Source organism: Ranitomeya imitator, chromosome 7 (assembly GCF_032444005.1).
Source record: "Ranitomeya imitator isolate aRanImi1 chromosome 7, aRanImi1.pri, whole genome shotgun sequence".
Taxonomy (NCBI): Eukaryota; Metazoa; Chordata; class Amphibia; order Anura; family Dendrobatidae; genus Ranitomeya; species Ranitomeya imitator.
Genome location: NC_091288.1, coordinates 87,386,963 through 87,403,231, shown reverse-complemented (window position 1 = coordinate 87,403,231; position 16,269 = coordinate 87,386,963). Strand labels below are relative to the sequence as shown.

Below are 16,269 nucleotides of genomic sequence, written 5' to 3'. Positions count from 1 at the left end.
TTTTTTTGTGTGGCGAACTGATGTGCTCATTCTGGGGGGCATTTACAATGTTTTGATCACTTTTTATAGTATTTTATTAGGGAGCTTTAGTGGCAAAAAAAATGTAATTCTGGAGTTTTGATTTTTTTTTACTCTTTGCAGCATTATTTTATTTTGATTCACTGGACTTTTACAGACGTGGTCAAAGAAAAGATGTTTATTTTTAGGTTTTAGATTTCTTTATTTTTAATGGGGGGGAAATGTGGGGATGAGTCAGATTTTTGTATTTTGAAGGGAAACTGTCACCCCCAAAATGGAAGGGGAGTTGCGGCCACCGACATCAGGGGCTTATCTACAGGATTCTGGAATGCTGTAGATAAGCCCCCGATGTATCCTAAAAGTTGAGAAAAAGAGGTTAGATTATACTCACCCTGGGGCGGTCCCGGTCCGGTACTGTAGTGCGCAGGCAGCGGGAAAGGTCAGAGGCCCTGCACCTGCGCACTGCAGTACTTTGCTCTGCCCTCAACTGGGCAGACAAAGTACGCCTGCGCCGGAGCGTGAAGACAGAAGAGGACGTCATCTGATGAAGATAGGAGGCGCCGAACCGGACCACGACACCCATCGGACCAGAACCGGACCGGAACCGCCCCTGGGTGAGTATAATCTAACCTCTTTTTCTCATCTTTTAGGATACATTGGGGGCTTATCTTGCATCATAGAAAAATTAGTTGCCGCACCACAATGATATCAAATAAATAATAAATGAATATATATTGGGGGTGCAAAACAATGGCTAATACACAGAGCAGATAATAAACAAGAAAAGAAAAGCCACTATAATGTATGCACACCACCAAAAGTTATAATAAGTCACACAAGCTTTATTGGTAACATATAAAAACAATTAAAACCATATGGTTTTAATTGTTTTTATATGTTACCAATAAAGCTTGTGTGACTTATTATAACTTTTGGTGGTGTGCATACATTTTAGTGGCTTTTCTTTTCTTGTTTATTATCTGCATTGGGGGCTTATCTACAGCATCTTAGCTCACCTTCCATTTTGGGGGTGACAGGATCCCTTTAAACCTTCTTATTTTATACTTCATTTTTAGTCCTCTTAGGTGACTTAATCTTGCGATCCTTTGATCACTTATTCTATATACTGCAATGCTAAAGTATTGGAGTGTATAATGTAAGTTACGGTGTCCTATGAAGCTCTGCATGTGGCAAGTGCCAAGATCGCAGACCCCTGGCTGCCATAGTATCCCAATGTTACCCCGCTATAGCATCGATCTGATGCAATCTAGAGCGTGCAATTGACTAAACTGGCAATGTAACACAGCCGCTATCTACCGTGTATGGAGGAAGCTCGGCTCTTGAGCCCTATACACACTAGCAGACACCAGCATGGACATACAGGTGCAGCCATATGCACTAAGGGGTTAATGTCAAGGATTTGAAGCGTAGACCCAAGTGTACTCTCTGAACACATTGAGACCCTCTTACCTCCGCAGTCAGCTGCCTCTGGGCTTCTTTAGACGCCTGCAAATGAATTCTGAACTCTTCTTTCTCTATCGCACTCTGTTGAAAACAAAATATGCGTCTTCTAGTCAGGTTAATAAAATGTGAGCAGAGTTTTTGACTAATCTTTGATTGGCGTTCTATACAGATCTATTGCAATAGCTAAATTACAGCATTACACTCAAATTAAAAGGTAACTATTAAGAGTTGTAAAGGAGAATTAAGCAATCGGCCCATGTGGCTACATACTGGAAAGCAGATTCCTGAATGTGGCTAATAGAGCAGAGATGCAGCTCAGGCATAAGAAGAAAATAAAAAAACAAAACAAAACAAAAAAACACAACTAAAAAACAGGAGATACGTAGTCACATGCATAATCACCCAGAAACTGGCAGGGCAGATACATACCTCCCTCAGCTTGTGCTGGAGGTCAACAATCTGTGACAGCACGGTGGAGATCTCCTCCTGATAGCGCACGATCTCCTCAGACTTATTGGAGAGCTCATCAGTCAGCTGACTGATATGGGCATTAGATTCCCCTAAAAAGTGATTTTTCAACACTTGAGAATTTGTTTCTATACACATTGCTATTAATAATTACACATATGGTTAGTGTAATGCTATCAAGCCATCAGTATATATTTATAAATGTTCTATTCAGCTTTTATAGCATTATGGCAAAGTAAATCGCAACAGATTAAAAAAAAAATCTGGAGAGCCATTAGACACACCAATAATGTATGACCATGATTAATAGTAAATCACTAAAACCAGAAAAAACAAACAAACAAAGAAGCGGAAGACAGAAAGTATATTAAAAGTATATATTTTACTGACTAAAACCAAAACAATAGCATATAATAGCCAGATGGTGCTTTAGGTGAATATACACACACAACGTATACAGGCTAAACCCAACCTACATACACAAATGGGTAACAAAGAGAGTTACTTTAAATACACCAGAGGACCATCTATAACACTTACTTGTTTCCCCAGAAATGCTTCATCTATGGGTTGCATCTGGTGAAATGCGTATTTTGAAGAAATATTTGAAGAAGCTCCCTTGCCAAACTCAGATTCTGTGAAGATTGTTCTATGCACATGTGTTACTCCTGTCTTATTGTTCTGTGACTATACTCTGATTTAGGCATATTTGCTTATCACAGTATTTATTAGGCTTTGGCCTATGGCAAAACCAGAGGCCAATATTAAGCTTCTGTTTGCCAAAGAAGCTTATCGGTACCCCCCCCCTGCAATTTAGCTTCAAGTTAAAGGGGAGCATTGATCTGAAAAAGTGGTCTCCTTGAAAAATCAGCTGCATAGTAATACATGAAGCTGTTACACTCCGGTGTAGAGCGACACCGGCCAGTCTGCGCACTGCGTTCTGATCTCGGCCTGACTTATACGGCCGTATGACTGCGCCCTCTGCTTGAGTCACAGAATGTCCTTGACTGCTGCCCGATGTCAGACAGTGAGCTATCAATCAAGCTAAAGAGACTGTTACTGGGTGGGCAAACAACCTCGGGAGGTGGAGGCTCAAAGTGCTCAGTAACGCCCAAAGCACTAAAGCCTCATTTGCATAGGAATGAAAACAGAAATTGCTTGAGAATGCAGCTACAGACAGAACAGGGGATGATCTTAGCGACAAATTCCTTTTAAAGGGAATAAAACCCCATTTTTGTTTGTTTTGACAGACATTCATTTTCTAGAACAATTAATAGTGGCATTTTTTTTTTTTTTTTTTTTAAATCCGTTGTACATTGCAATGCAAGTTATTTCATTTTGAAGTACACTGTATAAGTCCAAAGGATCCGTTTAACTTCACTTAGGCATGAGAAAACAGTGCATCGCCTCATTAGCGTCTCAGTAATCATAGCATTATGAACCACTCCCCAAAGACAAGATGCCAACCAAACTTTTATGGATTTGTGAGCGTGTGACTGGGCAAATTGTAATCACTAATCATTATTATAATAATCTTATGACGCAAATCAATCAGAAACATGCTTACTGGAAAGTAAACTAATCTGGATACATTTGTGATATCAACCTTTGGCCAAAGGTAGGCAATGTGATAAAATAAAAAAAAATACTTCGGTCCGGTGTTCCGCTTTACTTCTCCGCTTCCCGCAGGCCTTTTATTTATTTTAACCTTGGTGGTGGCATTGAGATTCCCGTCTACACACTTGGCCACTGCATTCAATCGCTGGCCTACCCAATGTATGGCATGTGGACGTAGTGATCGGCTGCAGAGGTAATGTGTAGAGATTTACATCACTGCGGTGGTTGCGTAAACAAGGACCATCAGGGAGCACCAAAGTGACCGCACTGAAGCGCGTGAGATATAATGGATGAAAATACATTTTTCTGTAATTATACTACATTTTCTGCATTGGCCAAACTTGCAACCTTGGAGAAACCACTTTGATAGTAATGCTGCTTTATAAAACACTTACTGATTTCTTTCACACAGTCTATGACCAATTGCTGCTCTTTTTCTTCATATGATATGGTCTCTGTTGTTAGATGACAGGCCTAAAGTAGAAGAGGCAAAGACATTTGTAATTGCTTGAGTGACTGAGAAAGTGTATACATATATACATGGTACACAGAATATATACAGTACAGGTAAGGCCCAGCAATATTCGTTCATAGGTCCTGTTAAGTAGAATTGGACCTCCATGATACTCGCATGAAAACTGCTCCGTCAAGATGCAGTGTTGTCTCACCACGGCCAGATATAACCTGCGCACAAGGTCTGCCGGGTGTTAGATGGCTGCCTCAACTACTGTACTGCCCAGTGTGCTGCGACATAGCTCCAGGACAGGACGGATAGCAGATAATTGTAAAGTATTCCTTCACAAAAACTATAAAGGAGTTTTCCAGGCTAACAAGAAAAGTCAGCAGTTACTATGTGAATAACATACGTGCGATCATGTCACCATACAGGGAATATAGGAGATTTGTGACACTGTGTGTACAATGCACACTGCCAGGATACAGCAGTCCTACTTGTGATCATGTCACCATACAGGGAATATAGGAGATTTGTGACACTGTGTGTACTATGCACACTGTCAGGATACAGCAGTCCTACTTGTGATCAAGTCACAGTACAGGGAATATAGGAGCTATGTGACACTGTGTGTACAATGCACACTGCCAGGATACAGCAGTCCTACTTGTGATCACGTCACAGTACAAGGGATATAGGAGAATCGAGACACTGTGTACAATGCACACTGCCAGGATACAGCAGTCCTACTTGTGATCACGTCACAGTACAGGGAATATAGGAGAATCGAGACACTGTGTCCAATAACACTGCCAGGATACAGCAGTCCTACTTGTGATCACGTCACAGTACAGGGAATATAGGAGATTTGTGACACTGTGTACAATGCACACTGCCAGGATACAGCAGTCCTACTTGTGATCACGTCACAGTACAAGGAATATAGGAGAATCGAGACACTGTGTGTACAATGCACACTGCCAGGATACAGCAGTCATTCAGTGACTGCAGACTTGTCCTATCAACCTTTGAAAATCCTTTTAAAGAATGCACAATTGCACCTATTTTACTTTTAGATGTATTTTTTGTTTTCTGGTTTCTTTGTTGCTTCTTTTATTTTAAGGTCTGTTGCTTTGGCATACCTTCATGTAGAGCTGCAAGTCCTAGACTTAGTGGCATTCCCTGGAAAGCAAACTACATTCTCTCCCTTTTTTCAAAGTTTTCGGCAGTGTGTCCGACACCTTCTCTCAAATGTAGAACATGCAGGGTGTGAACAATACTGTACTGTGATGAACAAAGACCTCTATGGTGTTAAGGTTAGGGGTAGCAACAAGTGGGGGGAATAATGCAAGAGACTGCAGGAGCAAAATACACACATTTAGTAGTCTGTGACCATGGAGCAGCAGTTGTATCCAGCTAGTACACAGGTTGGATAACAATTGTATACCAAAAGTATTGTATATACTTAATAGGAAGTTGTCCACCATATGGGATTAATTTCATTTCTTAAATGCATGTTTTTTTTGGCTAAAAATCTTTTTTAATTTATTGTGTTTCAATAAAAACTTTGCACAGTATGCCTTCTATAACCTGTTATGCAAAGGCTATTGTTGGCTGCAGAATGGGTTAAATTGAGAATCCATCAGTGAGCCCATTATGATGGTCCAACAGGAGAGTTTGTAACTTTTTGGGGTTTTCTTTTAGCTCTTCTCAGACGATTTATGACCACTTCAAAGTTGAATGTGCAGAAAAACAGTTTTTGGAAGAGCTAAATGGTGCAATATTTTTAATAAAACCTATTTGCAAAAATGAATTTTAGTGCCAAAATATATAAATATACGGTATATAGTTCCTGGAGGTGGACAACCCCTGACACAATCAAGCTGCTTTGTTTTCAATTGACAGACATACACATGTAATCAAGACAAAACATGCAGAGATTCACATGTGCTTCATTTAAACCTTGTAAAGGAACAACGTGATGTGATACAAGTACTGACATTTTACACACACAGAGTTATAGATACCATCATTCATCCCTCTGATCGGATTCCAGATGGGTACTTAATAAATGTGCACACCTGTACCTGGGAACGTAGAGCCAAATTCTCCTCTTCCAGCTCTCGCAGTTTGCCATGCAGGTTATCCAGCTGCAGCAGCCCGTGTGTGAAGGAGAAGGAATCATTAGCCCGCAAAGGGGTAGAACAACTGGAATCAGTCTCGCTCTCCTCGGAGGCGATGGACACCACCCTCAGCAGGTCATCCTTCTTGGACAGCTCATGCTGCAGCTGATTCACCTATACAGAGAACAAGCAGTGATCTCATATTACAATGCAAGGAAGAAAGCAGAGAGGTAATCAATGACATTTACTGACGTTGTAGTGATTGATCAAAACTAGAGAAAGTAATCTCTGACACAGTGATGACATGCACTGTGTGCAGAATTATTAGGCAAGTTGTATTTTAGAGGATTATTTTTTATTATTGATCAACAACTAGGTTCTCAATCAACCCAAAAGACTCAAATATCAAAGCTTAATATTTTTGGAAGTTGGAGTGTTTTTTTTTTTTAGATTTGGCTATCTTACGAGGATATCTGTTTGTGCAGGTAACTATTACTGTGCAGAATTATTAGGCATCCTAATAAAAACCAAATATATTTTCATCTCACTTGTTTATTTTCACCAGGTAAACCAATATAACTGCACAAAATTTAGAAATAAACATTTCTGACATGCAAAAACAAAACCCGAAAAAATTAGTGACCAATCTAGCCACCTTTTTTATGATGACACCCAGCAGCCTCCATCCATAGATTCTGTCAGTTGCTTGATCTGTTTACGATCAACATTGCGTGCAGCAGCCACCACAGCCTCCAGACACTGTTCCGAGAGGTGGACTGTTTTCCCTCCCTGTAGATCTCACATTTTATGAGGGACCACAGGTTCTGTATGGGGTTCAGATCAGGTGAACAAGGGGGCCATGTCATTATTTTTTCTTCTTTGAGACCTTTACTGGCCAGCCACACTGTGGAGTGGTTGGAGGCATGTGATGGAGCATTGTCCTGCATGAAAATCATGTTTTTCTTGAACGATACCGACTTCTTCCTGTACCACTGCTTGATGAAGTTGTCTTCCAGAAACTGGCAGTAGGTCTGGGAGTTGAGATTCACTCCATCCTCAACCCGAAAAGGTCCCACAAGTTCATCTTTGATGATACCAGCCCATACCAGTACCCCACCTCCACCTTGCTGGCGTCTGAGTCGGATTGGAGCTCTCTGCCCTTTACTGATCCAGCCTCTGGTCCATCCATCTGGCCCATCAAGAGTCACTCTCATTTTATCAGTCCATAAAACCTTTGACAAGTCAGTCTTAAGATATTTCTTGGCCCAGTCTTGACGTTTTATCTTATGTTTCTTGTTCAAAGGTGGTCGTTTTTCAGCCTTCCTTACCTTGGCCATGCCCCTGAGTATTGCACACCTTGTGCTTTTTGTTACTCCAGTAACGTTGCAGCTCTGAAATATGACAAAACTGGTGGTAGATGGCATCTTGGCAGCTTCACGCTTGATTTTCCTCAACTCATGGGCAGTTATTTTGCACCTTTTTTGCCCAACACGCTTCTTGCGACCCTGTTGGCTATTTGCCATGAAACGCTTGATTGTTCGGTGATCACGCTTCAAAAGTTTGGCAATTTCAAGACTGCTGCATCCCTCTGCAAGACATCTCACTATTTTGGACTTTTCAGAGCCCGTCAAATCTCTCTTCTGACCCATTTTGCCAAAGGAAAGAAAGTTGCCTAATAATTGCGCACACCTTATATAGGGTATTGATGTCATTAGACAACACCCCTCCTCATTACAGAGATGCACATCACCTGATTTACTTAATTGGCAGTTGGCTCTCAGGCCTGAACAGTGTGGAGTAGGACAACATGTATAAAAAGTATCATGTGATCAAAATACAACTTACCTAATAATTCTGCACACAGTGTACTGTTTATCTGCACTTATAAGGAATGTGACAGTAAGTTGTTGCTATGTAGCTTGAAAGCATGAAAGCAACATGATGTGGGGGCTGAGACCCTGATTCCAGTGATACAGGTGCATCTCACAAAATTAGAATATCATCAAAAAGTTAATTTATCTCAGTTTTTCAATACAAAAAGTGAAACTCATTACATAGAGTCATTACAGAAGGGGGATCTATTTCAAGTGTTTATTTCTGTTAATATTGTTGATTATGGCTTACAGCCAATGAAAGTCATTATCTCGGTAAATTAGAATACTTCATAACACCAGCTTGAAAAAATTATTTTAAAATCCGAAATGTTGGCCTACTGAAATATATGTTCAGTAAAAATAAATCAATAGTTGGTCGGGGCTCCTTTTGCATCAATTACGGCATAAATGCGGCGAGGCATGGAGGTGATCAGCCAGTGGCACTGCTGAGGTGTTATGGAAGCCCATGTTGCTTTGATAGCAGCATTCAGATTGTCTGCATTATTGGGTCTGGTGTCTTATCTTCCTCTTGGCAATACTACATAATTGCTCTATGGAGTTAAGGTCCGGAGCGTTTCCCTCTGCTGACAAGCTCTTTGGAGATGGAAATTTAATTCTCCAGCAGGACTTGGCACCTGTCCACACTGCCAAAAGTGCCAATACCTGGTTTAAAAACAACAGTATCACTGTGCTTGATTGGCCAGCAAACTCCCTTGACCTTAACCCCATAGAGAATATATAGAGTATTGTCAAGAGAAAGATGAGAGACATCAGACCCAACAATGCAGACGAGCTGAAGGTTGCTACCAAAGTAACCTGGGCTTCCATAACACCTCAGCAGTGCCACAGGCTGATCGCCTCCATGCCACGCCGCATTGATGCAGTAATTGATGCAAAAAGAGCCCCGACTAAGTATTGAGTGCAGTTACTGAACATAGATTGTATTTTTTTAAAAAACAAAAAAAGGTTTTAACTTTTTTTACTACTTCACTAGGATTATTGATTGTGATCACTTGATTGCAGTTATTATAAAAAGTGATTTCTTATTGCTCTGGGTGTAACGTCATTAGAAGTTCATGATTGTTATTAAGACTACCTGTAAATGAAAATTCCAGGGTACCCCACAATTGCAGATTTGGAAGCAGAATTAGATGTGACTCACTGATCGAGGCTTCTAAAGTAATGAAAAGGGCAGGATCGCAGATGGCACCCTCCTCATCTATTAAAGCGTGGTGTTCACCACCAGACACCAATGCCACACACATGGTGCAGGCTTAAAAGGCTTCAAGGTTAGTTTCCTCATAATAAAAATAAAAAGCAATGTGTAGGCCTAGGATCACATGTCATCTGCAAATGTACATGAAATAAGGCCATTTACCACTAAAGTGAAAGTTTAAATGGTGCGCTCTAGTTCTGTCTTCAGGAGTGCACAACTTTGTAGCCTCTAGGCTTCCTGCTTGCAGGGGGCAGTGCACGCCTGGTGACTGACGGTTCACACCAGCAGGACGCTGAAGCCTCTGCACTAAACAGTAAGCTCTCTGAAGCTGCAAGCAGAGGCAGCTTTGTCTCTGCAGCACTGGAGGAGTTAAAGGACATGGAAGAGGATCGGAACCAGCCAGTTGTATAGCAAGACGTTTGGAAGCGTTGTGTTTCTTGCCTAAGATTGGCCACCAGTGGGAAACTGCAGAAGTGGCCGATAACCTAGGCAACAAGCAATAAACAGTACAATAAAAAAGTCTCCGTTCATGAGACTGGAGAGGATTTTTAATAAAGTGATAAACTGTAAAGCTGCTCGCAATTGTAGCCATTCACAAAGCGGAAACAACCTCTTTAAATGACAGATCTTGTTGTTCAGCATTTAAAACAATTCAAAACATTCGGTTCCATTTAACATAATTAAAAATGCTCACATGATCTAATGCCTGAGACAGCTGCTCTTCCAAGGACTCATTCTGCTCCGTTAAGATGTGGTTCCTCTTCAGAAGTGCCTGCCCAATGCGAGCCGCCAACTCAAGATCTCGGTCTCTCTGCATTGAAAGAAAAAAACAAACAAAACAAAAACAAATCCCAACTTCAGCATTTGTTCTTAACCCCTTAGTGACCGAGCCAAATTTTTGAAATCTGACCAGTGTCACTTTATGTGGTAATAACTCTGCAACGCTTCAACAAATCCCAGTGATTTTGAGATTGTTTTTTCGTGACACATTATACTTTATGATAATGGTAAATTTAGTTCAACATTTTTTGTGTTTATTTATAAAAAATATAAAAAATTTGAGAAAAATGTTAAAAAATTAGCAATTTTCTAAATTTGAATGATTATCCCTTTAATCCAGATAGTCATACAACAGCAAACCATTAATAAATAACATTTCCCATATGCCTGCTATACATCAGCACCATTTGGAAAATGTTATTTTATTTTGTTAGCATTTTAGGAGGTTTAAAAATGTAGCAGCAATTTTTCATTTTTTCAAAGAAATTTACCACATTTATTTTTTTAGGGACTTATCCATGTTTAAAGTGACTTTAGGGGTCCCATATATTGGGAAACCCCCAAACGTGATACCATTTTAAAAACAGCACCCCTAAACATATTGAAAACTGCTGTCAGGTAGTTTATTAACCCTTCAGGTGCTTTACAGGAATTAATGCAAAATGGCATGGCAGAAATGAAAATGTGTATTTTTACCACCTAAATGTTGCTAACTTCTAAACAGATTACTATAGCCGGCAGACTCTAAGGCCGCTATTTGGTCCTGAATTGCCATCGCAAACATCAGGACAACAAAATCATGATCTGAGGGCACCAATTGGGATAAAGAAGAAGCCCCCACACTCTGTTAACCATTTATAATGATGTAGTCACTATTGACAGCAGCATCTAAGGGGTTAAACAGATTTAGAAGGCGCAGATACTGATCGTGGCTGATACAGCAAGTTGTCAGCTATAGTGTACAACCAACAGATGCTGCATTGTCATCTGTATGGGGAGGCTATTCTCTTATATCTCAGGTCAGTTAAAAGACGTATTGGCGGTCATTAAGGGGTTAAACAATATTTTGTATCTGAAAGAGAAAAAGTGTGCTACAGTAAGCATACGTCATTCAGTAATATTTCCTACAAACGCGAGTATACACTGGGACCATAGTCTGGAATAACATACACCTCCTGGCCTATAAATATACGCCACTTGGGGTTCATTATACATTGCTGCAGCAAACAAATAAATAGCCACGGATTCAGCAGTGTAAAGCACAGACCGGTGAATACATCCACAGCGAGGAGTCCTCAAATCCCACCGGATTACAGGTTACACTGCATTTTCCTATAGAAGAATTGGGGGTCCTGTCCATTTTGGTAACAAGTCTCAATGACATGTCACAATCTGTGCAAAAAGATTACACAGCTCCACCGACTGTATAGTGGCCGTGTCCGGGTACTGCAGATCCGCCCCATTCAAATCAATAAGGGGCGGATGAGCAGAACATGGCCGCAGTCACTATTCTGTGCAGCTCCGATATTGGGCAGTTCCAGCCATCGCTACGACTGGGCACAGCTGATTTGGTGAGCATGCCGGGTCCCAACCCCACCGACCAGACATTGATGACCTATCCTAAGGCCACGGTCACACGTTCAGTATTTCATCAGTATTTTACATCAGTATTTGCCAACCAGAGGAAAGGTATAATAGAAACACGTCACCACTTCTGTATTTATCACCCACTTCTGGTTTTGGCTTCCAGATACTGAGGTAAAATACTGACCAAATACTGATAGTGTGAATGTGGCCTTGAGAAAAGGCCATCAGTGTTAAAGTCTTGGACAAGCCCTTTAAAAAAAAGTGTGTGAGTCTTTATCAAAATAATAATAGAGCAGGCAGTAAATGAAATTGCTCTTAAATCGAAGAAATAGACAAAGCTTTGGAGTCTAAATCAATAGCCACATTGATCAGAAACTGCACGTGGGCTCGTGCGCCCTTCCTCAGGAGCCATGCTCAGCCGCCTGGGTTCTCTGAAAGCAGAGCGGAGGATAGAACGGCATCTTCACAGAAACACTAATGTCATTCCCCAATATTAATGTGCCAAATGGCTCCAAGGTAGAGCTTCCCTTAAAGTAACAATAGAAGGTAAAGAATACGTGATACACACCTCTGTCAGCAGATGAGCTAGCATGTCTGCGTCATTGTAGCTTCTCGTCATCTGTTCTATTCTTTCTGAACCAAGAACTGAAGCATTAAAGGGAAAGAAGAGGATTAAGAGAAGGCGTAAATACAACCAATTATGCCTCTATATATTCCCTAGCTGGAAGCCAAGGACTATAAAATAATCCATCTGCAAAGTGCTTTCACCTTCTTACACTAAGGACAGATGGGAGCGGTGCTTCCCGCAGGCTCTTTACTATTAGATGACAAATTTAATGGGTTCCTAGTAGATTATCTGCGAGAGCACAGTCAGTCTATGCCATACTCACAGTCATGGTGGACTGATCCAGTGTAATACTTAGAAGCCAGCACATCATTCTCTACATGATGGCAGAGCCATTGACAAATAGCAAGCAACTCCTATGTAATATCATGGAATCCCTTAATACAAAGGGAATCTGTCAGAGGGATTCATAAACTTCTATTGTAAAAGCCACTTCCGGGTCACAAAGAGCACAGCGTGACCCGGAGAGTCTAAATCACAGTCATGGGACTCAGAAGAGGAGTGGAATGGCTTTGGATAAAGTGCTCCGTGAGTATATTAACACACTGACAACACTACACACAGGCCTCCTTCACACATCCTGGTGATTCCTGTACTGGTGAAATCCATGGTCTGTATCCGTGTGCATGTATGTGACATGAATGGAATGAAAGGAAGCATAGAGTTGAGAGATTTATGTATTAAAAATGTTCAGAGATAGATAGCGATGAGGAATATGATAGATAGATAGATAGAGAAATGTCATTGATTTCTAAATCAGTGCTTTGGGGTAATAGTTGTGGGGTTGATGTCAGCTGTTTAATGACTGCTGACATCAAGTCCACGGGTTAGTAAGGCTTCTTTCACACTTCCGTCGGCTGGCGGCCGTCAGAATGCGTCACCGCGACGTATGTTGAAAAGAGAGAGAGAGAGAGAGAGAGAGACACACACACAGAGAGAGAGAGAGAGAGAGAGAGAGAGAAAGACAGAGAGAGAAAAATCCTTCCAGGCATGCTCAGAATAGAAAAACAGGATACGTCACTGGATTCCTGTTTTTGACGGTCAGCGATGGATCCTGCGCCCATAGGCTTCCATTATAGCCAACGACGGGCAGCGCAGGACCCATCGCTGAGCGATTTTCCGCCGTGCAGAAAAAAGGTTCCTCTGAACGTTTCCTCTGCATGACAGACAGCTATTTTCCGACAGATCCAGTGCACGCCAGGGGCAGCGCATGCGCAGATGGAGATCTCGGGAGATGAGATGTCAACGCTGACACCTCATCTCCCGAGATCTTCGTGCCCCCGGCGGCCATTTTTCTTCCACTGCACCGCATAGGAAACCATGGAACTGCAGGGGTTCTGGCCTTTCACAAAATGTCAGCAGAGCCCCCGCAGCACCTGAAACACCTGCAGCAGCAGCGGAGACACCCCCTCATTCCAGCCTGCAGCAACAGTACTGGTAAGGTATATCCGCATTATAAGACGCACTCCCATTTCCCCCCCAAAATTTGAGGGAAAAAAGTGCCTCTTATAATTTGATAACTAAGATAAATATATACCGTATGTGTAGGTGTAAATACAGAGAAATTTCCATCAATTCTCATCAAATAAATGTTCCTGAATGTATACATGATTTTGGTTGATGTTAAATTTTCCTCTGCAGCAGCTACAGTCCTTACCATTACATTCTACTAAGTCCGAATTAAGACATTTACCTTGTGCTCCTTGACTTGCTTTACAAGAGTCATCATACGAAGAAGAGGGAAGTTCAACAAAAGCTTAGAAAAGACAGAAAAACAGAAAGAAAAGAAAGGAAAACAGAAGTAAAGGATTAGAAAAATGTGAACGCTTAGTGTGTGTTCACACGGCAGATTTTTTTTGTGATCTGGAGATGGAAATCTGCACAGACAGACATTTTACACGTCATGTGAATGGGATCTGCAGAAATTCCAGGTGATCCAGTACAGGTAACATGGAATTTAGTGCAAATTACATAAAGTCTGACAGATCTGAAGAGGGTGGTACTGTGTCTGCTCTATATTGGGCACACCTGTAGAGGTTTTAGAGCAAACAATAAAAGTATGAAGGAAAGAGAATAGGCAGTAGCAGAATTCACTAGAGGAATGACATCCTAACTAAAGGATTACTGTGACCATCGTAAACCTGAATTAAATGTTAATAATAAAATGTACAATTTTAAGATCTAAAAATACTAAATGTTTTCCCAGAGTTTAAGTAGGATCCAACTGGGTCTTGGAGCCATTATTCTATATGTCCTGTTAGCAACTTCTGGAAAGGATGTGCCCTGTTCTATTTTAATGGGAAGCACCTATAAAATCTAGTGATGAGCGAGTATACTCGCTGCTCTGGTTTTCCCCAGCACGCACGGGTGATCTCCGAGTATTTGTAAGTATTCAGAGATTCAGTTTTCATCGGCGCAGCTGAATGATTTACGGCTGCTAGACAGGCTGAATACATGTGGGGGTTCCCTAGCAACCAGGCAGCCCCCACATGTACTCAGTCTGTCTAGCAGCAGTAAATCATGCGGCTGCGGTAACGAAAACTAAATCTCTGAGCAGTTACAAATACTTGGAGACCACCCGAGCAACGAGTATACTCGCTCATCACTAATAAAATACCCACAAACAAAAAGACCTAGTGGGTACCGAGAGCACACCCTTCTTTAAAGCCACTTCGTACATTCAGCTTCATAAAAAGCACCAACGTCTTCAACACTACGACGGCAACTAATGTGCTAGAGAAAATCCAGTGTCAATCATCGTCAATCCAAATCAATCACACTCACCCTGCAGACTGATCGAATTAAGAATGTCCTCATTATGATTAAAATCCAGCTCCTCGGTGTCCATTATGTCAGAGCAGAGCTCCGTGGTGTGGAACCGGCCGGAGGAGTTACCACTCCTGATGTGTGCGGGTAAGCAAGGTGCTGGGCGACACCTATATACAGACTAGTGGACACTTTCCCTTAGGCCATAAAAATCAGCCCAACCCAGTTCTGAGGACAGAAAACATCCATAATCGCCTGTGCAGGTATGCTTCTGCTATCAGTCTGGCAGTAAATCATTTATCCGACACATTACGGAGATTCTACACACAATGTGCGGATAGGATATATAGCGCATACAGGGTTAAAGGAATATCAGCAATGCCGTATCTCAGCAATTACTAGAGTTATGGCAGAGGCCTTGAAATCAGCAGCGGATATCAGCAGCTCGTTACATTATATTGATACAAGGAGATGTGAAAGATTCGTGAAATATTTATATGTCACTTGCGACACAGTAACATGGAGTTATCATGAATAGATATGAACTGCGGCAGGGAAAGAGATATATATATATATATATATACACATATATACATACACACATGCATACATACATACGAGGGGCGATCCAACAGTATAATCGGTTATTTCTATTGCACACAGAAATTAAAATAAAATGTTTTCTTCTCTCTTAGGTACCCACTAGTCCAGGAAAAAAAAAAATCACTTAAATAGGCCACGATTCCCGGGAGCTACATTCATTTGAATATGAACTGCCGAGGAGTGAACATCAAAATGGAAAAAAACGAGCTCAGAGCTGTCATCAAATACCTCTGCTTGAAAAAAAGGACTACCAAAGACATACACAGCGACTTGGTGGAAACATTGGGGGACTCTTCTCCTCCATATTCCACAGTTGCACGCTGGGCCAAGGAATTTAAGCTGGGAAGAACATCGACGGAAGATGAACATCGTGAAGGATGCCCATCCACGTCCCTCAATGAAGAAAACGTGAAAAAAGTTATAGAAGTTGTATTGGCAGATCGAAGAGTGACTATCAGGCATGTAGCTGAGGTCACAGGGATCTCATATGGCAGTATTCAAAGAATCCTTGCAAAAGAATTGCATATGAGAAAGGTCTCCGCGCGTTGGGTGCCAAAAATGTTAACTGACGAACAAAAGAAGAAACGAGTTGACATTTCAATAGCAAATCTCAAAAAGTTCCAAGCAGACAAGGAAAATTTTTTGTCACGTTTTTTGACCATGGACAAGACCTG

General features: G+C 41.3%; 1 protein-coding gene across 6 annotated transcripts in view; it reads right to left on the bottom strand.

Moving 5' to 3' along the window:
• Positions 1-16,269, bottom strand: part of TRAK2 (trafficking kinesin protein 2) — an 84,649-nt gene that overhangs the window by 17,292 nt on the left and 51,088 nt on the right. Inside the window, exons 4-10 of one of the 6 annotated variants that reach the window (XM_069733586.1) lie at positions 13,920-13,982; positions 12,170-12,246; positions 9,929-10,045; positions 6,109-6,318; positions 3,963-4,041; positions 1,912-2,042; positions 1,489-1,563 (exon numbers count right to left, since the gene is read on the bottom strand). In XM_069733586.1, coding sequence (XP_069589687.1) covers positions 1,489-1,563; positions 1,912-2,042; positions 3,963-4,041; positions 6,109-6,318; positions 9,929-10,045; positions 12,170-12,246; positions 13,920-13,982 — 752 coding nt within the window. Of the gene's footprint in view, positions 1-1,488; positions 1,564-1,911; positions 2,043-3,962; positions 4,042-6,102; positions 6,319-9,928; positions 10,046-12,169; positions 12,247-13,919; positions 13,983-15,010; positions 15,168-16,269 lie in introns of those variants that run through there. The other 5 variants (XM_069733585.1, XM_069733591.1, XM_069733590.1 and 2 more) reach the window with 5 other exon arrangements.